The sequence below is a fragment of the Rhea americana genome, unplaced genomic scaffold (assembly GCF_003343005.1).
Source record: "Rhea americana isolate MKP2758 unplaced genomic scaffold, rheAme1 scaffold_0, whole genome shotgun sequence".
NCBI classification, from domain to species: Eukaryota; Metazoa; Chordata; class Aves; order Rheiformes; family Rheidae; genus Rhea; species Rhea americana.
Window position 1 is genome coordinate 15,867,454 of NW_028185037.1, and position 22,701 is coordinate 15,890,154.

The 22,701-nt window shown below is 39.9% G+C and overlaps 1 protein-coding gene across 1 annotated transcript in view; it reads right to left on the reverse strand.

Moving 5' to 3' along the window:
• Window positions 1-17,171: 17,171 nt before the first annotated feature.
• ADCY8 (adenylate cyclase 8) overlaps window positions 17,172-22,701 on the reverse strand; it is a 121,465-nt gene continuing 115,935 nt past the window's right edge. The window contains exons 16-18 of the mRNA XM_085325825.1: window positions 21,608-21,700; window positions 19,210-19,324; window positions 17,172-17,659 (exon numbers count right to left, since the gene is read on the reverse strand). Of these exons, the coding sequence (XP_085181951.1) occupies window positions 17,172-17,659; window positions 19,210-19,324; window positions 21,608-21,700 (696 nt within the window). The remainder of the gene's footprint in view (window positions 17,660-19,209; window positions 19,325-21,607; window positions 21,701-22,701) is intronic.

Here is a 22,701-nt window from a genome sequence, read left to right on the forward strand (position 1 = left end):
AGATATCAAAAACTGAGATGTCGCATGGTCAGACAGGAAGACYTCTAATGATATTTTTCTCCCAGAATAGCAGGATACCCATAAATATCTTTGAAAACATCTCAGGTGAACTTATGTTTCTAAATATCTGTGCTTATATAAAAATCTAACGCTTGGGCTTGCTTCAGCAGTGACTGTGAAGAACCACGTAGAACGCACTGGTTTCATGAATAAATCTGCCTAGGTGGGAGGACCCAAATCCATCTTCCCTTGGGCTGACATTTATCCTAGCCAAAGCACTCCTAAACAGGTAACCCAGACTGCTTATACGTGCCACTATCACCCAAAGAAGAGACCTCTGAAAGGGATCTGTGCTGAATTGACTGATGAGAGCTCTTCCTCTGCCTGTATTACTGACATCGCTGAAGCTTTTGGTTGGTTTCGTTGTCAAACTGATGAAAGTCTACCATTAGAGCCGATACATCTTGACGAAAACTCATGGTAAAAGTTTAGATTGTATAAATTGTCAGAATTTGGAAAGCATCAGCTGCTTTTGAAAAATGTGAATATGTACTTTTTTACAGGAGTCACAATTTTTCTTCCTAAAGAGAGAAATTTTAGGCAGATGGGGGGAAAAAAAAAAAARAGGCATAAAAAAAATCCAGGGTAATATATTTAAAAAGTGTCTCAGTAGGTGCTGTTTCCACTGCCTCACTGTGAGACTGTCTTGTTGCAAGACTGTACCTACAGATCCTTGCAATCCTACAGGCTTTTGTAGCACTGTTTTACTAGGATGACATAAAGGCCTCCAGGMCTCACAGGTTTATATCATGTAATCTCTGAATATTTTTCCTGACAGCAAAGCAAGCTGGAGGCAGCCTAGGCTACAGCTCATCTAGAGATGATCGTATTATCTGCTCTGGACCACTCTGTATTGGATAATAACGTTTGTTACTCATAAATAAAGATCACGTGGCACCATTATTTAGTGCAAATTAAAGATATTAATAAACCAGTGCTATGAAAGAGAACCCACTATGGCTATACAATGCAATATTTAGGTCATTTTTTCCAGTTTACCACCATAAAGTTATACTGTATGTTCATGATGCCACTGGGAGAAGATATCTTTAAATGACCAATTTATCAATCCTACCASCGTGGGGATGGGTGGGGGTCTTTCTAGGATCTATTTTATTACTGCTCTGGTTTTCGGTAAGTTTTTCTGTTCTTTCCCTCTCCTTGTCAAGATGACTGCACAGAAAATTATACTGTGTAATTTTTATTATTGTAATCATAGCTATGCTAGTGAAAAAGTATTTTCCTCATATTAAAAAACTTGCATAATTTTCATAATTCATCATCCTTGGAAGTTCCATAAAGAGAGAAACTCAATGATTCGCTGTCTTCATTGCTCCTTTGTAGTTCAAGCTGCATTATCAGAAAGGAGAATAAACATCTTATTGGAAAATCATGGGTAATAACTTGCTTGCAGAGATGAAAGTCACCTGTGAATGTGAGATGTGCACACAGTGTAAATGATACCAAGATCCTCAACCTGACGTGCTTCAAACTTCTTGTTTCCCGAGTCTCCATTGGTCTCAAAGGCAATGAATGTTTATGAGACCACTCTTCAATCTTATTGGCAACTTTCTAGCATTTCAAATATTTATCCTATATTTGTGTTTATTTAATGGAGAGAAAATTTGGCTGTTAATTGTGTCTGACTTACTTTTTTCTGAATCTCTTATGGGTCTAGTCTCTCTCAAGAATGAGATTTTTTCATCACTARCATAAGAAAGATATATTTGCCTGTCCTAGAAGTCATGACAATGAGTATTCAGTTTGCACTACAGTAATGTGTATATATATATATGTGTATATATATGTACTCTTTTGTGTACATATGTATATATACATATATACACATAAAATTGTGTAGCTATAGATATAGATATATGTATGCATACATCCATGCATGCGTGTATATTCCTCCCACCCCAGCTCCTCTAAGGAAAAAATATTTCATGATGGTTTCACTTGGCCTAAATGATGATGTTTTACAGTACAGATGTTTAATAACTGAGTATTTTACCATACAGAATCTGTCATGCAACAATAAACTCTTCGCATTGAGAAACTATATGAAATAAAATAAGCGCATGCCATATAGATCTACCTTCAGTCTAAGTGAATTTAGGTCAGGACAAATTAGAGTGAATGAAGCGTTTTATTTTTATTCTGAATGGATGTTTTGTCTGTTATCCCACAAGATGGCAGCAAAGGAAAATGGTTGCTGAAATACAAGTCAAAAACATTCAAGGACACTTAAGCATTTAAGTTTCCTACTGTGATTAATAAGATACTGAAAATACCATTGTGCAAGAACTGGGAGAGGTTCTGGAAAGCCACCCGGTGAGAGAGAGATTTTGTTTTTAAAGGCTCTCCCAGCTTCCCAATCTAGAGAGAGCTTAATGAAGTTACTTGCTGTTATCTTCAAATATGCTCCCTGCTCATGTGGTAACTGCACAGCAGCTAAGCAAGGTCTCCTGGGCTTTAGCATCCTGATCTCTAGTGCTAATTGTTGGATTCTTGCTGAATTTAAGTGCCGCCCCCAACAAATATCCCTCCAATAATCTCTAAACCTTTCTTTGCCCGAGGTAGCAGTTTCACGCATGGCGAGGCTTACTCTTGGGGGACATCCTGATGGCAACACAGCTGTCTCACTTTCTGCTGTTTTATCCTAAGATCCACCTGAGTGGATCCTGTTTTGGGGTAAACTGAGGTAAATCTGAGTGGTTTACCTGGAGCTACTCAGGCAGGAACTTTTTTAAAACAGTAACTATTTTAGCTTTTTTTAATTGCCAGGGGAACGTTTCTGTTTCCACCGGTGGCTGTGCTGCATGCAGATAGTTATTAAGTCAGAAAAGAGGTTCTCTGCAGCACCCTGCATTTCCATTCATGTATTCTTTCTATAAGCAACCCCAGCACTGGCATGGTAATCATCATTAAAATATACAGGAGACTTTTTCCCATTTTGAATATTTTAGCATCTAAATAGATGAGAGATAGAACGTAAAGTCTGAAAAACGAGCACGGAAAAGTGAAGGCATCTTTCCTAGGACTCTATTGGAGCTTGGATCAGAACCCAKATCTCAGTTAGTTCTGTGGGCTCTAGATCGTACTGCTTCCTGATACCAGCCCTRCTTTATTGAACCTAACACCAAGTGTGCTCTTGGTGATACCAGGACACAAATAAGAGGGACTGCACAGGGGCAGCTTTGCTTATTCAAAGCAGGACTGCACTCCACGCTGGGTACTCCCAATGAACGCAGCAGCATGATGTGTGAAATGCAGTAAGCAAGGACAAACAGAAATATTACTGTTTAGCTGAGGCTGAGGAAACAAAAGCAATATTTTTACATGATGCCAAAAAGCTATTGGGTCTGTATGCAAGACTTGAGCATCTCTCCACCATATATGGCACTGTCAAAAGAGAAACCTGAGCATTTGCTCCTGTATGAGCACCAAGATACTCCACCCTGCTGCTCAGGTGGACAAGTGGACCAGGACTCCACTGCAGCCTATGGTAGATGCAACCACTCTGAAGTGATGGCTTAACCAGGCCTGGAACAAGTTTGGCCAGCTTGAAGGTTAACCTAARGAAGGGCCTTGCCTCTGTCAGACTTTGTGCCCCCTTCTTGCTGCGAACCACCCTATTGCTGATTCCCTAGTGAAAAACTCTGCTTAGATTCAAACTACAAGAAATTATCACTGTGGCCTGTCTGCAGGCTGCTCACAGTGACATGGCCCAGCCTTCACTGCAAAGCTTCACRCTTCATGTGCCAATGTGAGCACAGTCTGCATCCTCCTGGGAACCTCTTTCAGCTTTACAACAGTTTTCGCAGTACCTCTGCTCAACACCAGGCCCTATGTTGTCTTTGTGTCATGCTCCTGCCATGGCTTGCTGGGACRGTGTATATGTTTTCTCACTCATGGGTTGCATAGATCAGCCTCAAATCTATTCCAGAGCAGCAAGGGCATTGACCAAGTGCAGCCTGTTCACAGCTCTCCACCTTCACTGGATTAAAAGAGAAACACTCCAGGCATATAACTGTACCCTTAGTATAACACTTTCAAGCAAGTGAAAAAGAAACCTTTTCTGTGTTAGACTGGACATTTAAAATATTAAGTAGCACTCAGCCCTCCAGAGCTCTGGCAGATGCTTCRAGCTGTCCTCAGATGGACTGACAGTGTTTTTTAAGCTGAGGTGCTTCTCTCTAAGCAAAATGCCATTCTCCATTATTCTGAGCTTGAARAATAATGAAAGAATCGATCAAATCCTCTAACAGTGACAGAAAACAGACAAAAATCCGTGTGAGACTCTTTTGAGGCTCTAAGAAGATTGGATTCCTCAGGCAGGAACACTTCTATAAAGGTTTGTTTATGAGGAGAAGGAAAAAGGTTTGACAAATGCATACGGTCAATTCAACAAACCAGGTTGTAGAAACCTTGCATCCTATCAGAAGTATCTTAACTCACTTCTTTAGGCCTGGGTTGGGATCAAGGACCTCAATTCCAATTTGACTCTAGGCCAAGCAGTGCCAAGCAAATCCTTTCAGTGCTTAGTGCATTTCGTTTCCTCTCTGCTCCGTCTGGTTTGTCTACTTTGGTTGTAAACTCTTCAAGGGCTATCTACTGCTATAGATTCTGAAGTACCTTGTGAAGTGATTTATGATACCTGAGGTTCTTGTGGAGTCATACTGTGCTATATCCTGTAGGAAAGGATGGAGATGAGGGGGTACCACGGATACCTCCCTCCCTTGGCGGGGAACTGACACTCCAGGTGATGTGGCGGGAGCACAAGGGCATGGCTGAATGCTCCCCCTCCTCCACAGTTCCACTGCGCCTGGTCCTGCATCAGGTGATGTTACCAGAGGCACTAGAGAGAGGACAAACTCCATTTGTATCTCCCTCTTTGGAGGAAAGCAGGATTCTAACCTCATTTAGAGAYTACATCACAAACCAGCAAGAGTCTGGTGTAGTAAAAGCAATGCAATGTGGATTAGCCAGACAGCTTAGACTTTGCATTTGGCTCACGAAGGATGGAAGATAGTACTTTAGAGCATATAATGCATATATGCAATACACAATGCATGTATATATGCATATACAATGGAAAGGGTTTTTTATATAAACCTTTAACTTTAAAGTTAGAAACTGCTGGTTTATGTATTCCACAAGGTGAAAMAACTAAGAAAGCTTTATTTCTCACAGATGATTGAGATAACTTCCAGATGATTGCAGCCGTCCAGTGAGCTGGGTCTCAGGCTACATTCTCCTGGTGGGAGATGACAGAAGTCCCAGAATTTYACCAGTTACAATTTTTCATGAAGGTTGTTTTAAAATAACAGGTTTTACTCTGCAAGGGTCTATAAGCAAGCACCAAGTCCAGGGCAATTAGTAGTGCTATGTGGAGCAATGCTTTGTCTGTACAGCTGGAGCACGACTGTGTTGACTAGCGCAGTGTCGTGTGTTAGACATTCAGAGATATACACACTGGATAGCTGCAGTCCTATGAATTCTCACACTCACRGAGGTCTAGGAGGGAGACTGTGTTGTTCTGGGTATTGTTGTTCACTGTTACCTTCATTTCAGTCYTCATAGCATGGCTGGCAGCTGTACAGGACAAAGCTATTGAACAATCTCTGCCCCAGACCAAAGTGAAACACAGAAATTGCTGCAGATTCTTAGGAAGATTTCTCATTTCAATTCCTATCCTATTCAAAGCATAATTATTTCACACCAAACCCATGCATTTCCAATTTGTTGTTTCAAACCTAGCCATTTAGTTTGGGCCCTATAGCAGATGTGAAAATTTCAGAAACCTTACGAGGCCTTTGAGCTCTTTGAACAAAATCAGGTGAGTTCCATGCGCTTTAATTTGCACGCTAAACATTTGCTCATCTATAAATACAGTAGGGCTGTATTTTTGGACATATCTGCCTTTCTTGTTCCTGACAGTATTGGGCTTGAGAGAAGAACGTTTGACACTTATTTGTAAGAGGCTCATGTGAGTTAAGGGCTCCTTTGAAAAATGATGCTTTGCAGAGGGTTGAAAACAGCTGACCTTTTTCTATGTTAGCATTCTGTGCTGGTAAAAGAGTGAATGCTGCTTAAGAGTGTCATAGGAAAGCAAGAAGAGGGGGAAAGTTGTTCAGAACTACGAAAATACTGATTACAGAATAAAYAGATCTCACAGGAAACACTGAAAGTGTTTCTAATGTTAGTCTCTGCAAACAATATGACAAATTTTCGGGTGAATTAGACTGTGATAGTCAGTAGATGTGATTGTRTTCCAGAACAATTTTTAAGGCAAGCTGCCTGACTGTTTTCAAGCTGCCTACCTCCAGTAGCAACTTGTATTATTGTCCTTTTTGTTTGCTTGTTTATTTCCCCTCTGATCACCTTAGGTCCCTTAATCTTTGCAACTTGTGTTGTCTTAAAATCAACTTAGATGTGTGCTGTTTCTTGGCAGCTTGTGTCAGCTACCCAGGTCTGGACTGGGATTTGCCCAGTGCAAGTTTTGCATGTGAGTGTGCATCCTTTCTATTTCGGTACCTGCGGCTCTTTATAGCTTCCATCAGTATGATCTCAGGACCAGCTGTCTTACAGAAAACAATGGAAGAATTTGCACTGAATTCTAACAAGGGTTCATATAATGCCAAGTGTGGGATGTTTCATCTGCTACGTTCATTTTATAAGACTGTGCATACAAGTGTTTCGGTGCCAGACAACTTGATGTAACTCAGCCAAGTGCTATAGAAAAGGTCAGGAAAGATATCTGTTATGATCTGATTGCACTGGAAAAGGCTATGCAACTTTAGCAGTCTCTAATGTGCTTTGGCAATCACAGTAACGAACATCTTCATGCTCTTTGGGGCTTGAATTCAGCAGGTGTCCAAGATTCAGCATACAGAGTGCCAGGACTACAGTTGCCTTTTAATGTTGGTAGGATCGTGATTATGAAGGAAAGTCGATAGCAAAGGTCAGATTAGGAGGAAAAATCACAGGGGTGTTTGAGATGCAAAAAGTTCAGTAGCCATTTTGTACTGTTGGACCTGAGAGGAAGGTCCTCACTCGAACAGCAGTAAAACTTTGTCCTGGTTTGTTCTTATGGGTCTTATATCTGTCTCTCCATGACTGAGATTTACATCAGCACAGCAGAAGCCTGAAATGAGCAAGGAATTGGAAAGCTTGGAAAAGTTAGGTTTCCATGAATTATGGAAGAAATACAGTGTCTGTACCATTAAGAAAGTTATTTGCTATTTTGCTGGTTGGAATAGAAATTGCAGGACTTGTCAGTCTGACAGGCTTCAGTTCACAAAGTAACTGAGATCAGAAATAAACATTAATTTTCTACCGGACCATAAAATTCATTTATTTAGGTTTTACAGCCCTTGGTACTTTCAGAGTAAGATAAAAAAAATTTGGGTCCATGTGCATAGCTTGCAGAAGGACTGAACTCACAGGCAATGTCCATAGCACTGTATACTGTATCTTCTTGTGGTGGCATTGTAAAGAGSGTACCCACCCAAAAGCATCTTCTGACTAGCTCATGATGAACAGGGTTTCTTGCTTTCAATTGTTCARGCTGTGTTCTTGGAAGAGAAGGTTCAGACTCAACGCYAGTCATATCTTYCTTCCAGGGACATCTTTCAACTCTCTTCCAGCAGAGCTAAAAGAGATGAGCTCCCTCTTTCCCAGGCCAAAGGTATGCATATGTGCTGGGATGGCAAGGGGTACTCTCTGCTACAGGAGTCAACGTTAATAACTTGCTCAGGTGTATGTGCTTCATCTTCTTCACTTCTCAGGTCAATAGTTTCATCCTGCCTGCAGAAGCAAGCAGATGTTGCTATTTCATTTATACTTGTTTCAGTTTTTAAATGCTTTCTTCTACTTTTAAATAATAAGTGAGCTTTTGCTATTGGAATAAAATCCTGAATTTTCTAGGTATACTGATCTAATAAGACAGATAATTCCTCTGTAGGCTTTCATACCCTGAATCTTTTCACYCATCAGAGATAGGGAAGGAGATAGGGGAGGCTGTAAATAACAAAGTCTCTGCAAGAAGGACTTTTTACAGTCAGAAGCAACCCTAGAAGCATCTGCTATGAGGAGTATAACTTACTTTAGTCAGCTGCAACTTAAACTTCAAGCTCTTCAGTGAGCAGGGTCATCATATTTCAGAATGATTGTTTGGACACCACAAGATACGCCATTGGCACTCCCCTGAGCTGCACTTGCTGGTGTTTCCTGTGAATCACACTGATCCCAGGACGTCCTTGCTGGGGATCAAGCAAAATACTTTCAGRCTGTCTTCAAGAAACTTTTTCTCTCTCTCAAAATACCAGTTTTGTCTGTTAGATGCATAAGAAAAGGATCTAAACATCACGACCTGTGGGATCAGCTGCCCAAAGGTAGAAGGGAATCCTGGTGCATAGCAATTCAGACTTAATTATATACTTATATAATGGCAAATACTTTTTTTTWAATAGATCCTGAAGGGTTTAGGAGCACTAAACTGTCCCCTCTCTATTTAGATGCTGTTGAAAATKCTATCCCGAAATAACCCATGAGAAATGCTGATTTCATGTCCCTAAGCAGAGAGCTATGTCTTTAAGGAGTCTGCCCTGCCCTGAAACTATCCCTGATATGAAGTTGCTGGGTGGACTAAAAGTGCTTTTAAAGGGCTTGAAGTACACTGGAAAACTATGTTCCTTTTTCTAGAGGCAAAAGAAAAGAGAACAGTGTGATTGGTATGTGCACTGAGGTGATACGCTATCAATAATTCAAAGCAGCAGAAGCTTTTATTCTGCCTTGCCATTGTTACTTTCCAGCACAAATCTCTCGCCTCTGTCATTTACTGGGAACTGCTAATCCAAGTGAAATATTAGGACTTAACTTGTTCTTATCTTGGTGACAGAATTAGGTAACGTACAGTCCAGGGAAGGAAGGGGAAAATTCTTCTTGTCAGCTGTCTTGAAAAGTATGAGAAACACATCAGGAATTATAGGTTGCAAATAGGTAATTGGGTTATTTGGAAGATACTTTCTGAGCATTTAACATGCCTCCCTTTCTTCCCTCCACACAAGTTCAGAGGGAGCTTTTATTTCCATTCTTCTTTCACTGCATCCTGTATTTTCTATTCAGCAGAGCTTTTCTGTCTGTGTAAAACTCCCCTCCAGAAGCCTTGTTAGGCTGGATATCTTACTTAGAGTATTATATGCTTAAATAAAAATGGCAGGGAGACATTGTGATAAAAAGCTAATCTTGCAGGGGACTCTTCATCCATTTAATTCAAGGTCACTCTTTTAGTTAAATGGGAAAGTATTAACACCTTCATTGTAGCCGAGCTCGTACAACTGAATCGGCAGTAAGATATCTTGAGATCTCACTAAATGTCCTGTGAACAGACTCATTCTGTTGAGAACAAATGCTCTTCCTCAATGGATATTATAGTTTTTAATTAGAACAAATGAATTGGAGAGTTATCGCACTGAACACCAGACTAAGTAAGGAGAAATCATAGAGTGAAAGGTGGTGAGGAGGCAATAGCAGAATGCAGTTGGAGTTAAGTTTCTTTTTCAGTGCTTGACTGTGGATGGAGTTTTTGCTAAAATCAATGAAACAGCTATATAAGTGATAAGGAAGGTAAATAGKCTGACAGAGTGTCTGCCAGTGAGCTGAACCACTGGTCCGGAATGACTCTGGTGTCTTCCACAGAGAGAGATATATAAGAAATGATGTTTTTCAGGGCTTTGAATCAAYACATGAAACACAAAAAGTTTGTCATCTTCCTCTTCAGCCACTACCACCAGCAGGAGCTGTGAAACGTTCTCAAGATTGAACATTTTGCTTCTTTTTGCTTTGGTGTTTTAGTTCAGCGGTGGATAAATAATGTCAAATTCAAGGATTGAAAAAAAAAATCTTGAAATATCCAGTCTGTCTTTTAGTGCTTCATTGCTAGTAGAATGCCTTATTGCTATCTAGCAGCAGACCCAGGACTTGCCTGTGAATAAAGCATAATTTCCACAGAGGTCACTATAATCTTTATTTGGACTCTTCAGGAGATAATCGAGTCACTGTTTTTCATGGTAGGTTGTTCAAGTGGTTAATCATGTTTGCTGTCAAAAGCATGTGCCTTATTTGTAGTTTGATCTTGTTTAACTTCCCATCATCATTTTTGTTCTGCTTTTCTTTGCTAGTTTGAAGAGCTCTGGAGAAACTACAATTTTCTGCCCCTGAAAGCAATTGTCTCCTGGAATTAAGTCAGTTACTCCAGTAAAATCATTTATTTCCATAAGCCACACTATTTGGTTCAGTTCTACCAGTGACCCCCACAGCATTCATTTTGAACTAATTTTTGTCATCTCTGAAAGTCTTAAGGAATCACAAGGCAGAGCAATTAAATCTATGACAAACCTACGAACGAAGGCTGAAAGAACCTAAATTCTAAAATGCACCTACGTAGAAGACAGATACCCAAATCTGAAATTATGATCTCAAAATTTGCATTGCCTAATCTATTAAAGCCTAATGTTTTATTTCAAGCTCTTTGTGTATAACAAGAAAGGCTTTTATTTTGAAAAAGTTGAGAGACTTGCTGTTTATTATAATCCTAGATTTGTGCAAGGTTTGGTAACTTCTAATTTCTCCACTCATCAGCCTTGTTGGACTTGATCTTGTGGAGGTGCTTGAAAAACATAAAAAAATTGCATACTAAGATCTTCACAAAATGAAGGGGCATCCACCAATTTCTTCCCAAACTTAGTCAAAAGGATGAGAGATTGTTTTTAATAATGCAGTTTGCTTTCTGGAATGGCCAGTTCCACTGCATATAAAGGAAGTCATTAAGCAAAAGTGATGATGATGGCTGTTGTCTGGCTATAATGGCTCTCACCTCAAAGGAAGATCTCTGAGTGGACAACAGTCTTTGCTCCAAGGACAGATTAGTCATTGAGTCCCTGTAAATAACATAAACAACTCTTGGAATGTGGCAGACAATCCAGATCTTCCCAATTGTATGGACGATAAGAAGCAATACCTTCTGGCATCCACATTTTCCAACATGGATATGAAAAATGGGTGGGAGAGAATTGGTAGGAGTTGTAAGGATGCTTTTTGGACTCTTATTCAAGTATGCTGATTAGGATCTGGCTATGTATCTGAAGCGGGAAGTTCACCCTGCAGCCACTGCCATGAAAGTTTTCTTTCCTATACCTTGGCCAGGAGATGCTCCAAAAGACAGACTACAAAGACACAAGCTGCTATGCCCAGTGAAGACTGTCTGATGTCAATATGTTTTGCAAGGGAATACAGATTAAATCTGGCAGCTAACGTGACCAGAAAAACTGTGAAACTATGTGGCAATGGTGATAGTGGTGCTGTGTTCACCATGACTTTTAAGCTAAATATTAAATCTTGGCTTCTGAGCTGTAAAGCTCAAAAACACTTAGAACATGTTTCTTGGAAAAGTTTTCTTCTTTCACATCATGATCAGGCCCATCAAGGACCTTCTGCTCTCATCCTTTAGTTTTAAAAGTAGTGAGAGAAGGGAGACGGTATGATCAGTGGCTGAAATCTCCTTGCAGACAATCCATATGTGGACCTGTCAGCTGGGATAGTCTATAGTTGCCCCTGAGTGCAGAGCTGAGGGTGGAGTACTTGTGAGAGCGAAGCAAAGTGAAGATCCTTACGCTGTAACAGAGATATGATCAGCCTTCACTTGAGAGAGTAAGAAGAAGGAAAGCGGTTTAAATTGATTTTTAAGTATTGGACGTGGATGAAGGTTTTGTTCACAGAATTACAGAATCACAGAATGGTTGAGGCTGGAAGGAACCTCTGGAGATCATCTCTTTCAGAATAAATTCTGAATGAATAAATAAAATGGAAAATATGAAACCACATTTTGTGGCTGTTGTGCCGGAAGTATTTAAAAAAAAAAAAAAAAAAAAGAGGATGAGCTGTTGGAGATGATTCTGTGAAGACTTGCCTGCTAACATCCATATAATGGCTGGTCTTCAGGAAAGGAGAGGAGGAATTTAATGAAGCACCAGTGTCAGCTGTTGCATGGGGCAGATACTCCGTGTGCCCTTATGGTCCTGTGTTCTCTTTCCCACCTTTATACGGATGGGACACATGTTGAGCTACATCTCCCAGCTCATCCAGGCCTCTGGTTTCTCTTTCCATCGGAGTAGAGCTGAGGGAAAAGAACTGGTGCCACCGCCCATGCCAGTCCAACCCGTGTGAAGTGCATGGACCTTGTCAATTCGGATGTGGGTCTTGGTTCCTAGACACAGCCTTAGAGTATCTATCTGSGCCCATCTAGAGGAGACACTCACTCACTCAAAGCAAAATTACTCAGCCATTTTTTTAAAAAAAGCCTAGAAACCTGWCAGCCTGTCACAATAGTCACTGTGAGTGAAGATGAATTGGAAGATTTTACTGTATTTTTATTATTTTAAGCAACTGACGAGTTAGTTAAACCAATACTTAATCTCCTGTTACTGTGAAAATATCCCATGTTACTGCTGTTGGAGGTGGGTTTTGTAATCACAAGTCATTTCAGGCATACTTCATTTGTTTGAAAAATTTAGACTTCCAGTAAACCACATGACATTGTTTTATTAATTGTTTTATTTTTAAATCCATTGTTGCTGTCATGGCAATGGTGGTGCTTGTTTTCTAATACTGTAAAGCTGAAGGAGGCATTGATTTACAGACCCTCAAAATGTTCATGCATCGTGAACAGAGAGACCTTCAGGATATCAATATTAATTTCTGTTTTTGGCAGAAAAAAAACTTTGGGCTGAGGCAGGTCTTGGTCAGGGGAGGTAGTGGCATTTTACAGGAGATGCTATTTTACCAACCCTGTACACTACCATCATTTTTAAATAAAAAGCTGAATGAATGAATCTCTGAAGGCTCTGTCAGCCATCATCTAAACAAAAGCTCAATGGAAAATGGGCAGAAGTAAATAATTTGCATGTGTGAGGGGAGAGGTGAATGGGGCCTAAGCTACTAAAGTGGCCTAAATCAATTAAATCCATTGTTCTACCAGGAGAGCTAATGAACAGCAGAAAGGGATTCACAAGGAAATTAATAAGCTGACTGTGCAATTACAACACTCATCATGTGTGAGTGAGGACGTGGTTATTTTGTGCTCCTCTGATCATTTCGCTGCATGTTTGCCAAGTCAGTGCTGCAGGAGCTTCCAGTGGTGCAACTTGACGACATGCAGCGACAGGCTATTTGGCTGTCAGCCACCATTCCCGTGCTGAATATTTGCAACCTGGAAACTCCTTAACTCCCTTAGCACTTAGGAGAGGGAGATGATGTTCTAATTATTACAAGAATGTCAGATGAGGCTTTTGTGCAGTGCTTTTCAAAATGTGCAAATGACTGAGAAGTAATTGGGAACGAATTAAAGCTGAGGGTACTGAGTATTTTTCTTGTATGTGCAAAAGCTATTATTTGAATTGKTTTTTTTGTTTTGTTTTGTTTTTTTTAAGTTAGCACACAYTCCTCTAGACGATTTGATGCCTTGGCTTTGTTCTCGATAGAGGTAAACTCTCTTCTCTTTTGAGTCTTAATGTGTGCTAACAATAGATACCTTGACAGGTATCAGTAGGGAACTGTTACTTGCTAGACAGCTTTTAATAAAATTGGTTAACAATATAAATTATATCCTAAAATCCCTTTTTGTCTTGCAAACACTAGCACTCTTGCCACAGATTTGAGCTTTGCTGGAATACAGGGGTAATGGTTGCAGATACATGCACACACAGCATTACAGAATAATTTCAGTACACAATTATTGTTCAGCTATTCAATATTCCATCTGCATTAATGATTAAAAAATGATACTTCAAAGCTGGCTTAAACTGCCCTTGATGTAGTTGATTGCACATTGCTTTTCATAGAGACATTCTGTGGATTTCAGTCTGTTTATTTAGAAAACATTCAGATCAGAAGAGCTTATGGCACAGAGCTTGTTGGACGGACTGAAGTATGAATTTCTGAGCAGGCAGCTGGCTGCTATTTGTTTCTAGTTTGTACATTTGCAGAAATAAATAAGGTGACATCAAAGAATATATTTAATTTCTGCCAGTGCTTTCTCCTCTTAACAGGAAGGCTCTTACCCTCAATATTGACTAGCTAGAATGGCCAAAGAGTTACAACATCAGGATAATTTTCCTTTATTACGCAGGTGTCTGCAATTTAAAGGATATTAGCCACGTGTTTTAGAATTATAGATCCCTCTTGTATGAACAGTACTAACCTATGCGAACAAGAGACCCTTAGGATAGAGTAGCAAGAGAAAACTGAATGCTCTAAAGATGCCATAAAGTCCTGGAGGGAACCCAGAAGACCGAGTGCATAAATAACAACTACTATTCCATTGAAAAGAGATCATGCAACAGGAAATAAAACTGCTGAAGCTTTAAGGTCATCTCACTTGGAAAAGAAACAAGCAATGTAATTGCTGGGGTGACAAATAGCCACCTCGCGTAGACGAGTAACCTGTGGCAGGCACAGGTGAAATTCCAGGAAAGAGTTATTCCATGAGAATGAGCTGATTTAGCAAACTCTTTATCTGGTCAACACAGACTCAGACTTCATTAGCAGACAATTCTGCTTGGGAACATAGTTATGCAAATGAGGATTTTGTAAAGGATAACACAAAAAGCCATCTGTGTCTGTGCTAAGARGCAGGAGATTTGTGCCCATGCTAAGAAGCAGTAGAGTCACCCTCACATCTCCARTCTCAAATCCCATTGCCTAGTTAACACCTTCCACTCACTGCTAATTGTCCTTACAAGGACTGGCCGTGGTGGTGAGAATCAGAAAACCCGTTCAGTGGAGATACATATTTAGCAAGAATTAAATGTTTGGAAAATCTGGAGAAGTGAATCCATTCCAGTATAAAAATAAGCTTAGAAGGAAAGCTGTTTAATGAGCCAGTTAAAACAGTCAAAAGCTACTCCTAGAGGCCCCCAAATATCACTTTAAGTAAGAAATTATTCTAACTGCTTCAGCYCCTGTTGTCTACATCTCCTATGGTATCACTGTTACTTTGGGTGGTCTGAGGGGCTCTGCTTTCCAAAGTTCCTACCCTGGRTTAAGAGATAGTATTTGTGGGAATTTGAAGAGATAATCAACTTGGAATGAGCTCTGTTACTGGAAGATTTACCACTGAATGTAACGTTTTAGACAGCTCTTTGCTCTGTGCTCTCAGACCCGTCCTTCAGTGATGCAATTTTCTCTGGAATTTATTTGAGCATTTATATTATTTTCTATTTCTGAAGCCAGCACTGAGCTGATAGATTTTGTCCCACATACCCATCTTCAGGATATTTTACAAAGCAAGGCAATATTTTTGTTCTATAACACTTAAACATTTTCTTGTTCTGATTTTTTTTTTTTTAACTAGTAAATGATAGTAAATGGTACAACAGGGAATCATGATTTCTTAGTCACATTGTCTTTGTAAAAATGGGCCTAGTCCAGTGGTATTGCTCTCAAGGAATCTGTTTTCCCTAAGGAGAGTGTACTGGCCTGTAAAAAGGCAGTGCCTGTGTTTGTTTGCAAAGGATCCACGTATTGCACTGTATCAGATGTGATGGGTCTCGTCTGGGGATTGCTGTGCGGCTCCAGGTTCTGCTACCRCCATCTGCAGCTTATGTTAACGATAATGAGCTTACAGGCCTGATGAGAGGTTCATTTGTGCAGTTTGCAAGTTCGTATGAATCATGGCACCAATGCATACAGAAAACTGCAATACGTTTATTGTTTCCAAGGGGAAGCTGAGTAGCTATCCTGAAGAAAGTTATCCTCTGTCTCTTCTGATACAAGGTATGTAGCACCTTGGTGTGCCCTTGTAAGCTCAGATGGTTGGAGCGTGGTGCTGCTAACGCCAAGGTCGTGGGTTCAATCCCCGTACAGGCTATGCTCAGGGTTGGACTAGACAACCTCCAGAGGTCCCTTCCAGCCTTACCATTCTGTGATTCTATGATTCTGTGTAGCAGCCTGAGAGGACAATCTTTTCTGGCACACAAACAATTTGGGGTAACCTCAGTCTTGGCCTTTCTCCCTCCTGAAGAAACTAAACAAGAATTTAGCAGTGAGCTTTATCTTCTGCTGGACTCCAACACAAACTAACTTTGTATCATCGAAGAACCCTCATTTGGTGAGAACACAGACTGGAGATGTGATTAAGAGTGACATCTTGTGAGTTAAGCTCTGGAAAGTGACTCCAGAGAATCTGATTAATTTCTTGACTTGCCAGTAGGCTTAGCTATAGACACTAGACAAGACATTCAAGCTGCAGTTCTGTTTTCCAYTTGGAAGTGTCTAGTACCATTTGAAATAGCCTAGGGCATGCAAATCCTCCAAATGGGGCTGGCAGRTATGTCACAAGGCCTACAGGAGAGCCATGACCCTCTGGTGTGGGAGCTAGAGGTCAAATGAGGTACCAAGATACAATTCATCTGTTCACTATCACTTAAACAAGACACTTTAGGGTCTATTAACAGTCCACAGCCAGTGGACTCAAGGAGTCAGTGAAGTCTGGGAAAGATACATCTCTTCTATCTCACAGATTTCCATATCTGGGCAGATAACTCACACCTTAAAATCAATTGTTTTTATTGACTAGCTTTCCCTTGATTATCCTGGAGACCAGACAGCTAGCTCAGATGCATATAGGTCTTCACTTCAAGGCAATCAAAGGTGAGAAGAACCTACTCAATCTCCTTATGTCCTTGCTTCCACTTGACCAGCATGGACAATGTTGCCTGCTTTCCCGTAGTTAACTCCCTCCAAAATTTATGTTCTAAGTCAGTCCAGTTGGGGGTATATTCTTGCTCTTTTTTGCAGGTAACTACCAGTGTGTGCCTACACGCTGTGGTAAGCCTACAGCTACTGGGGGTAGGCATTCAAAGGTGAGTCATAGCTAGTGGGGAGAGATGATGGCACCATTTGATAAATGTAAGAAATTTGAATTTCGTAGAAATATAGCATCCAGAAAATAAACACACTTCTTTTAAAAAAAATTAAACCCTTTTTATTTGTATATTTATTTTATATATAAAAGAAATACAAAAAAAAGAACACAAACAAAATGTTGATTATGGCAATTCAGTTTTATCAGCCCCCTCTGCCTGGGCTGTGGCCTCAGATCCRCCAGGAGTGAGCAAAGTCCTCCGATTGTAATGTCCCTTTATGATTCCAGAATTATTGTTCTCATTAAGGATTTGCTTCTGTTTTTGCCTGTTAAGAGACTGTACAAGTCCTAATACAACAGCTGCTAATGAATACTGTCCAGTCAGTTTTCTTGGTTGTAAGATTAAAGGATTTGGTTGAACTCTTCCTAGAAGAAAATACGTTTTGATTTTTCCTTCCTGTTCACTGATACCTTTAACATAAATCTCTCCTCGGTAGTCGAAGGCAAATCCTCGGTCCTTCAGGATCAGATACGTTTCTTCAGGCACTTGTATTCTGTCACTAACACCTGTGCTGTCCATTCGACTCGCTAAATTAACTGTTTTGCCCCAGATATCATACTGAGGCTTCTTAGCACCAATAACTCCTGCTACSACGGAGCCATGGCTAATCCCTATTGGGGGGGGGGGGGAAGAGAGAGAGAGAGAGGAGACAAAAGAACCAGTTAGACAAGAATGACTGAAAACCATATTTACAGTTAAGAAATAGAAGCCTGGTTCAGACACACTTCCCTCTAAGTTTAAGGAAAAGATGTAGGAAGRGAGAAAGAGATAGAAAGATAGAAAGAAAAAGAAAGCTAGAGAAAGAAAGAGAAGAAAAAGAAAGAAGGAAAGAAAGATAGAAAGAAGGAAAGAAAAAAAAAGAAATAAAGAAGGAGAGCAAGAAAGAAAAGCTAGAGAACATGAAAAGTGCTATCTTCAGAGTTATTTTACAGGGTACCTCTCAGTGGAACTTCTAAGAGTATCTTAAGATGCTAGTTCCATAGYATCTTAATTCTGTGACACTTCTCAAAGCTCCTTCAAACTCGTTCTTATGTGACAGAAAAAGTCTTTCTGKTTCTACACTTGTGGAAGACAACTCTATTAGTGCTATACAGTCAAGAAATGGCATTTCTATGTTCCATGAAGTGAAAATATTGAAGTATTCCTACTAAATTATTAGAAGAATGTATCTTGTAAGATTGTTTGGTAAGACAAGTAAGTGGAAGAATTTTTTTTTTTCTATAGTATTGTTTTAAGAACAAATCTAGTGCCAGTGAAGAGCACAGCTTTGGCAAAAATACCTTATTTTTTTGGAATTTTTTAAAGATTATTTTAGAAATTAGTTATAGAAATGCTTTCCAAATAACGCTACATTTATGCTGTGTAAAATCATCAGAAATGTGCTTGTTGGTCTGAGAAATCTTGGGAACCGTCAAGAACCCCTTAGAGACATCACAGATAGAAACGCAGCAACCCTCCATACTGTTATTGATTAACGTATTTCAGATTTTGTATGGCAGAATTGCCTGTAAAGCACATGTTTCTTCTGAGAGGTTTTCAGTCTTGCCAAGTGATCCAGCTAGAATGAGAAGCCACCAGAGGTGTTCCTGCTATGGGCCATACATTCTGGCCATCATATTGTGTCCCATCTGGATGGTTTCACCCAGCAGAGGATGTCCCTACCACCGCAATTCAGAGATATTACTTTTGAGCCAAGTCAGGTCAGAATCCAATTTTTGTGCAAAGTCAAAGTACTTCACAAATGGCTTAGAATAATCTACTATTCCTCTTTTATACATAGAGAATATTTCTATACAGGGAGAGTAACACTAAGATACTGTGCAAGTCAGTATGAAACTTGAGGTTAGGTTTAGGATTCCTGGTTCACTTTTGGTTTTCCACCAAACTAGCTCTTTGTCGAACTTGTCAAAGACAACAGATAATTATGCTATCCATAGACAATTTGTGAAAACTTAGGAAACCTCCATCCCCCTAAATTAGGGCCAATGTTCTAGGAACAGAATATTTCTTATTTTTAGCTTAGTCTTTGATTAAGTTAATGTAAAAATGAAGGATACAGTCTCTTAAAAGGAACACGTGCTTGCAATGCTTCTGAGATGCCCTTACAGAGTTGGATCACAGCAGATAAAATTTCTTTTTCTCGTGCTTGAACTCTGCTTACCAATGCGAAGCTCAAAGTTGTTGAATGAATGCTTGTTGATCTCCTGTATGCTTTCGTTCAGGGCTATGGAGAAGTCAGCCAAAGCACACAAATGCCCCCATTTGTCTTCACATTGCTAAGTCAATTATAAAAGAAAAAGTTATAAATGTTTAATGTTTGCGTATATGACAGCTCCCACCCTTACCCACCAAATGCCAAGTATCTGAATTTGGAATTTTTAAGAGGAGTCTCAACATGGTAGATCCAAGGGAGGTAGAGTAGTGCTATGGTAAAGTACTTCCTATTTATATTACAGCTCTCTGTATACCTGTATACAGAGAAATCTTACTGTCATGTACAGAACAAAGTCATTTCCTATCAGGAATCTGTAGGGAAATCATGGGAATTAACAGAACATGTGAAATCCATCTAAGGCTGAGAAAGGAAGTATGGAGAGGATTTAAGTAGCTTGGGTGAGTGGAGGAAAAATTGATGAGAACCAAGGATCACCCAGACAAGCAAGAAATAAAAGAGGAAAAATAAATAACTTTCCTTTGTTGAAGTTATTACCCGGGAAAAGCACTGATTCCAGTGCTCCCAGGGATGGAAAATTGCCAGGAATGATGGTGTAAGCCAGGTAACCTAATGTACTTTGAGAAATGGAGAAATGGCTATTCTGTATCTCATGAATTTCCTCTGAAAAAGCTTCCCGTTGATATGCACCTCGGGGCAGGAGGYGTGGACTTTACGTTTCCCATTTCCCATAGGGCAGGGATTGTCCAGAAGGAATAGGGATATCCTTAAATGGTTCTCTGACTGGGCAGTGGTGTAAGGAACACCCATGGCTTTGACCCAAAAACGTTATGATGTTGTCCGATCTATCCTGAAACCAAGTAATTTGTTCATTAAATGAAGCTTCAGTCAGTAGGAATGAAGAATTAGGAAGCACCCATCRGGTCCTCCAGCCCAGCCTTTTGCAGATTTAAGCATCTGTGTGGTTAATCCTGATCACAGGCATCTCCTTAGTGTCGTCCTGTTCTGCTCTCACATTGCTCCTCCTTAGCCTCATTCAGTTCAGAGYGTACCATCATTCCCACAGCCCTCCTCACTTCTTAGATGTTGATAAGGTGATATACAGATATGTATGAAGATAAGTGTATTTAAAACGTGCATATTGATACCATCAAGCGAATATAGTTCAACAGGAAAGATTTCCTCCCTTTGAGTTTTTATCCACATCTAGAGCAAGTAGTATTGGTTAGGAGCCATTAACCTGTAAGCACCTGTAACACTGAACTCCTGTAAGTGTTCAGCCTTTCTTTGCTCATCCTTTCATGAAAATAATTCAAGCTGGAACAAACAGAAATCTCATGGGTACTTAGTTTTGTGGATTTCTAGCCTTCAGCATCACTGTTATTATTCTGTAGGTGGGAGATGCTCAGCTGGTTACATCTGACACGTATTGTAATGCATTCTAAACAAACAATGGAAATTTTCTAGCTTTTAAAGCTCACTTTAAATTGGATTTTGCTTTCCTGGCAGTTGCAATCAAGGTGGGAAAATCTGATTCCCACTCCTTGGTTGATCTGGGCTGCACACCTGTGTTCATGGCACTGCTCCCTGGGGAGAGGCACTGCCTGCCGTGCAAGACAGATCTCAACAACCACTGATTTATAGTTGGGTGCATTTTAGAACTTTGTCTTATTTTCTTGAGAACCCTTTTCCAGGCATATTTTGGAGTGTAATTATGAACGGATTTCTTTCATCTGGCTTCCTTAATGTTTATGGCTCTGTGTGTGTGTGTGTGTCCTCTGTGTTTGGTTTTTCTCTTAGCTTGATTTACACCTCTGAAAGGGAGGGGAGCACGCTGGCTTCTGGCTTCCTGATGCTGTTTAGCTGAAGTGATGGGTCTATTTTCTTTCTGATGTAAAGGTTATTTTGCCATCTGTAGATATACAGCTACATCCTTGCAATGAAAGTTTAAATGCATGGGCTTCTCTTAAAAATGAACCTCTCACTCGTGCAAGTATGCTGCTGCTAATTTAATACAGCCTCTCTACTCATAGTTTATTGGTGGCTACTAACCAGATTCTGGTCTGAGTTCTGGTTATAACTTTAGAGTATCTCCTAAGATATAGACAGACCTCCCATGGATAAACAGCAGTGTGATAGAGATTTTTTTTTCTCTCTGCTATAAGCCTATATTTGAGGAAAGAATCCATATGGTTCATGTACAGAGCACGAGTTAGCATTTCACTTCATCAAAAAGTGCAACTGTTGTCTGCCAGAAGCTCAAAATGTCTGTTTTCTTTTAGCAAACATAGCTCTGTGAATATCAAAAAATGACATTAATAGTCTTTAATGTGAAGAGTCAGATCACAGTAAAAGCTTTGTTTTTTAAAGAAGATGACTCTCTTACCTGTTTTTCAGGTGATAATCCTGACACAGCCATATATGTGCTGCCAATCGTTTTAATTTTTTCAATATCTTGAAATCTCTCTTCGCCTAGTAACTGATAAAATGTAAGAAAACTGTTACTTCTGTAATGTCTAATTCTTGCATGGATGTCAAAATGAATCGTACATTCATAGCTTCTGCCAGCTGACAGTGGGGCACAATTCAGTCCAGGACCTGGATATACTGAGTTTAAAGCTCTGAATTATTGCCACACTGTCTACTCACAGAGCGCAGTCAAATTAGATCCTGCTGTGCTCTGCAAGGCTGTTTAGAAAACCACATAATGGATGATACAAAGCATGCATAATCCAGCCTAACACAAATGCAGATGATTCTTGCATTATATGATATGTCGTCACCTAAAATTAACAAAGACAAACCCTGTGTGTGCATGTGAGTGTAAGAAAATTTGATCACTTAAAAACATTCCCAAATCCATTTGTCAGGAACTCAGTTTGCTTAAATTAAGTGCTGCTACAGAAGGCTTTCAGATGATAAGACCAGTGGGAAAGGGAGTTCAGTCCACTTTAAATAACTAGCTAGCCATCCTACGCAGTCAGTGGATGGAGGTAGATGCCTCCAAAGAACTTTTAGGAGAGATCAAGACCGTCTGCATCACATACTTCTCTCTCTCTCTCTTCATACACTGTTTGGACAAGACATAGGTATGTCTACTGGGTGGTTCACTCCACACTTTTGCAATGTATTTACCCCCTTTTACAGAAAATATGGGGAACAAATATAGGAAGTGGTAACATCTATATCTGTCAAGGATGAATATAGCTGCTAAGTAGGCACGAGAGTTCATTAGATCTACAGTCTGCAGGAGGGACAATAAGTTTATTCCAGTGATTAAAGCACTCAGGGAAGTGAGAATGCCAGTTTCAGCCCTGTTTCTAGTCCCTATTCATAGTTTAATTCAACATTTTGTAAAAAATTAAAGGTTAAAACCCTACATTTCTTGAGACACACAGTAGAGGTCAAGTTATCATTTATCTAAACCTCAGGCACAACAAAGATTTAGACTGGACACAGCCACCTATTGCCTTGTCATAG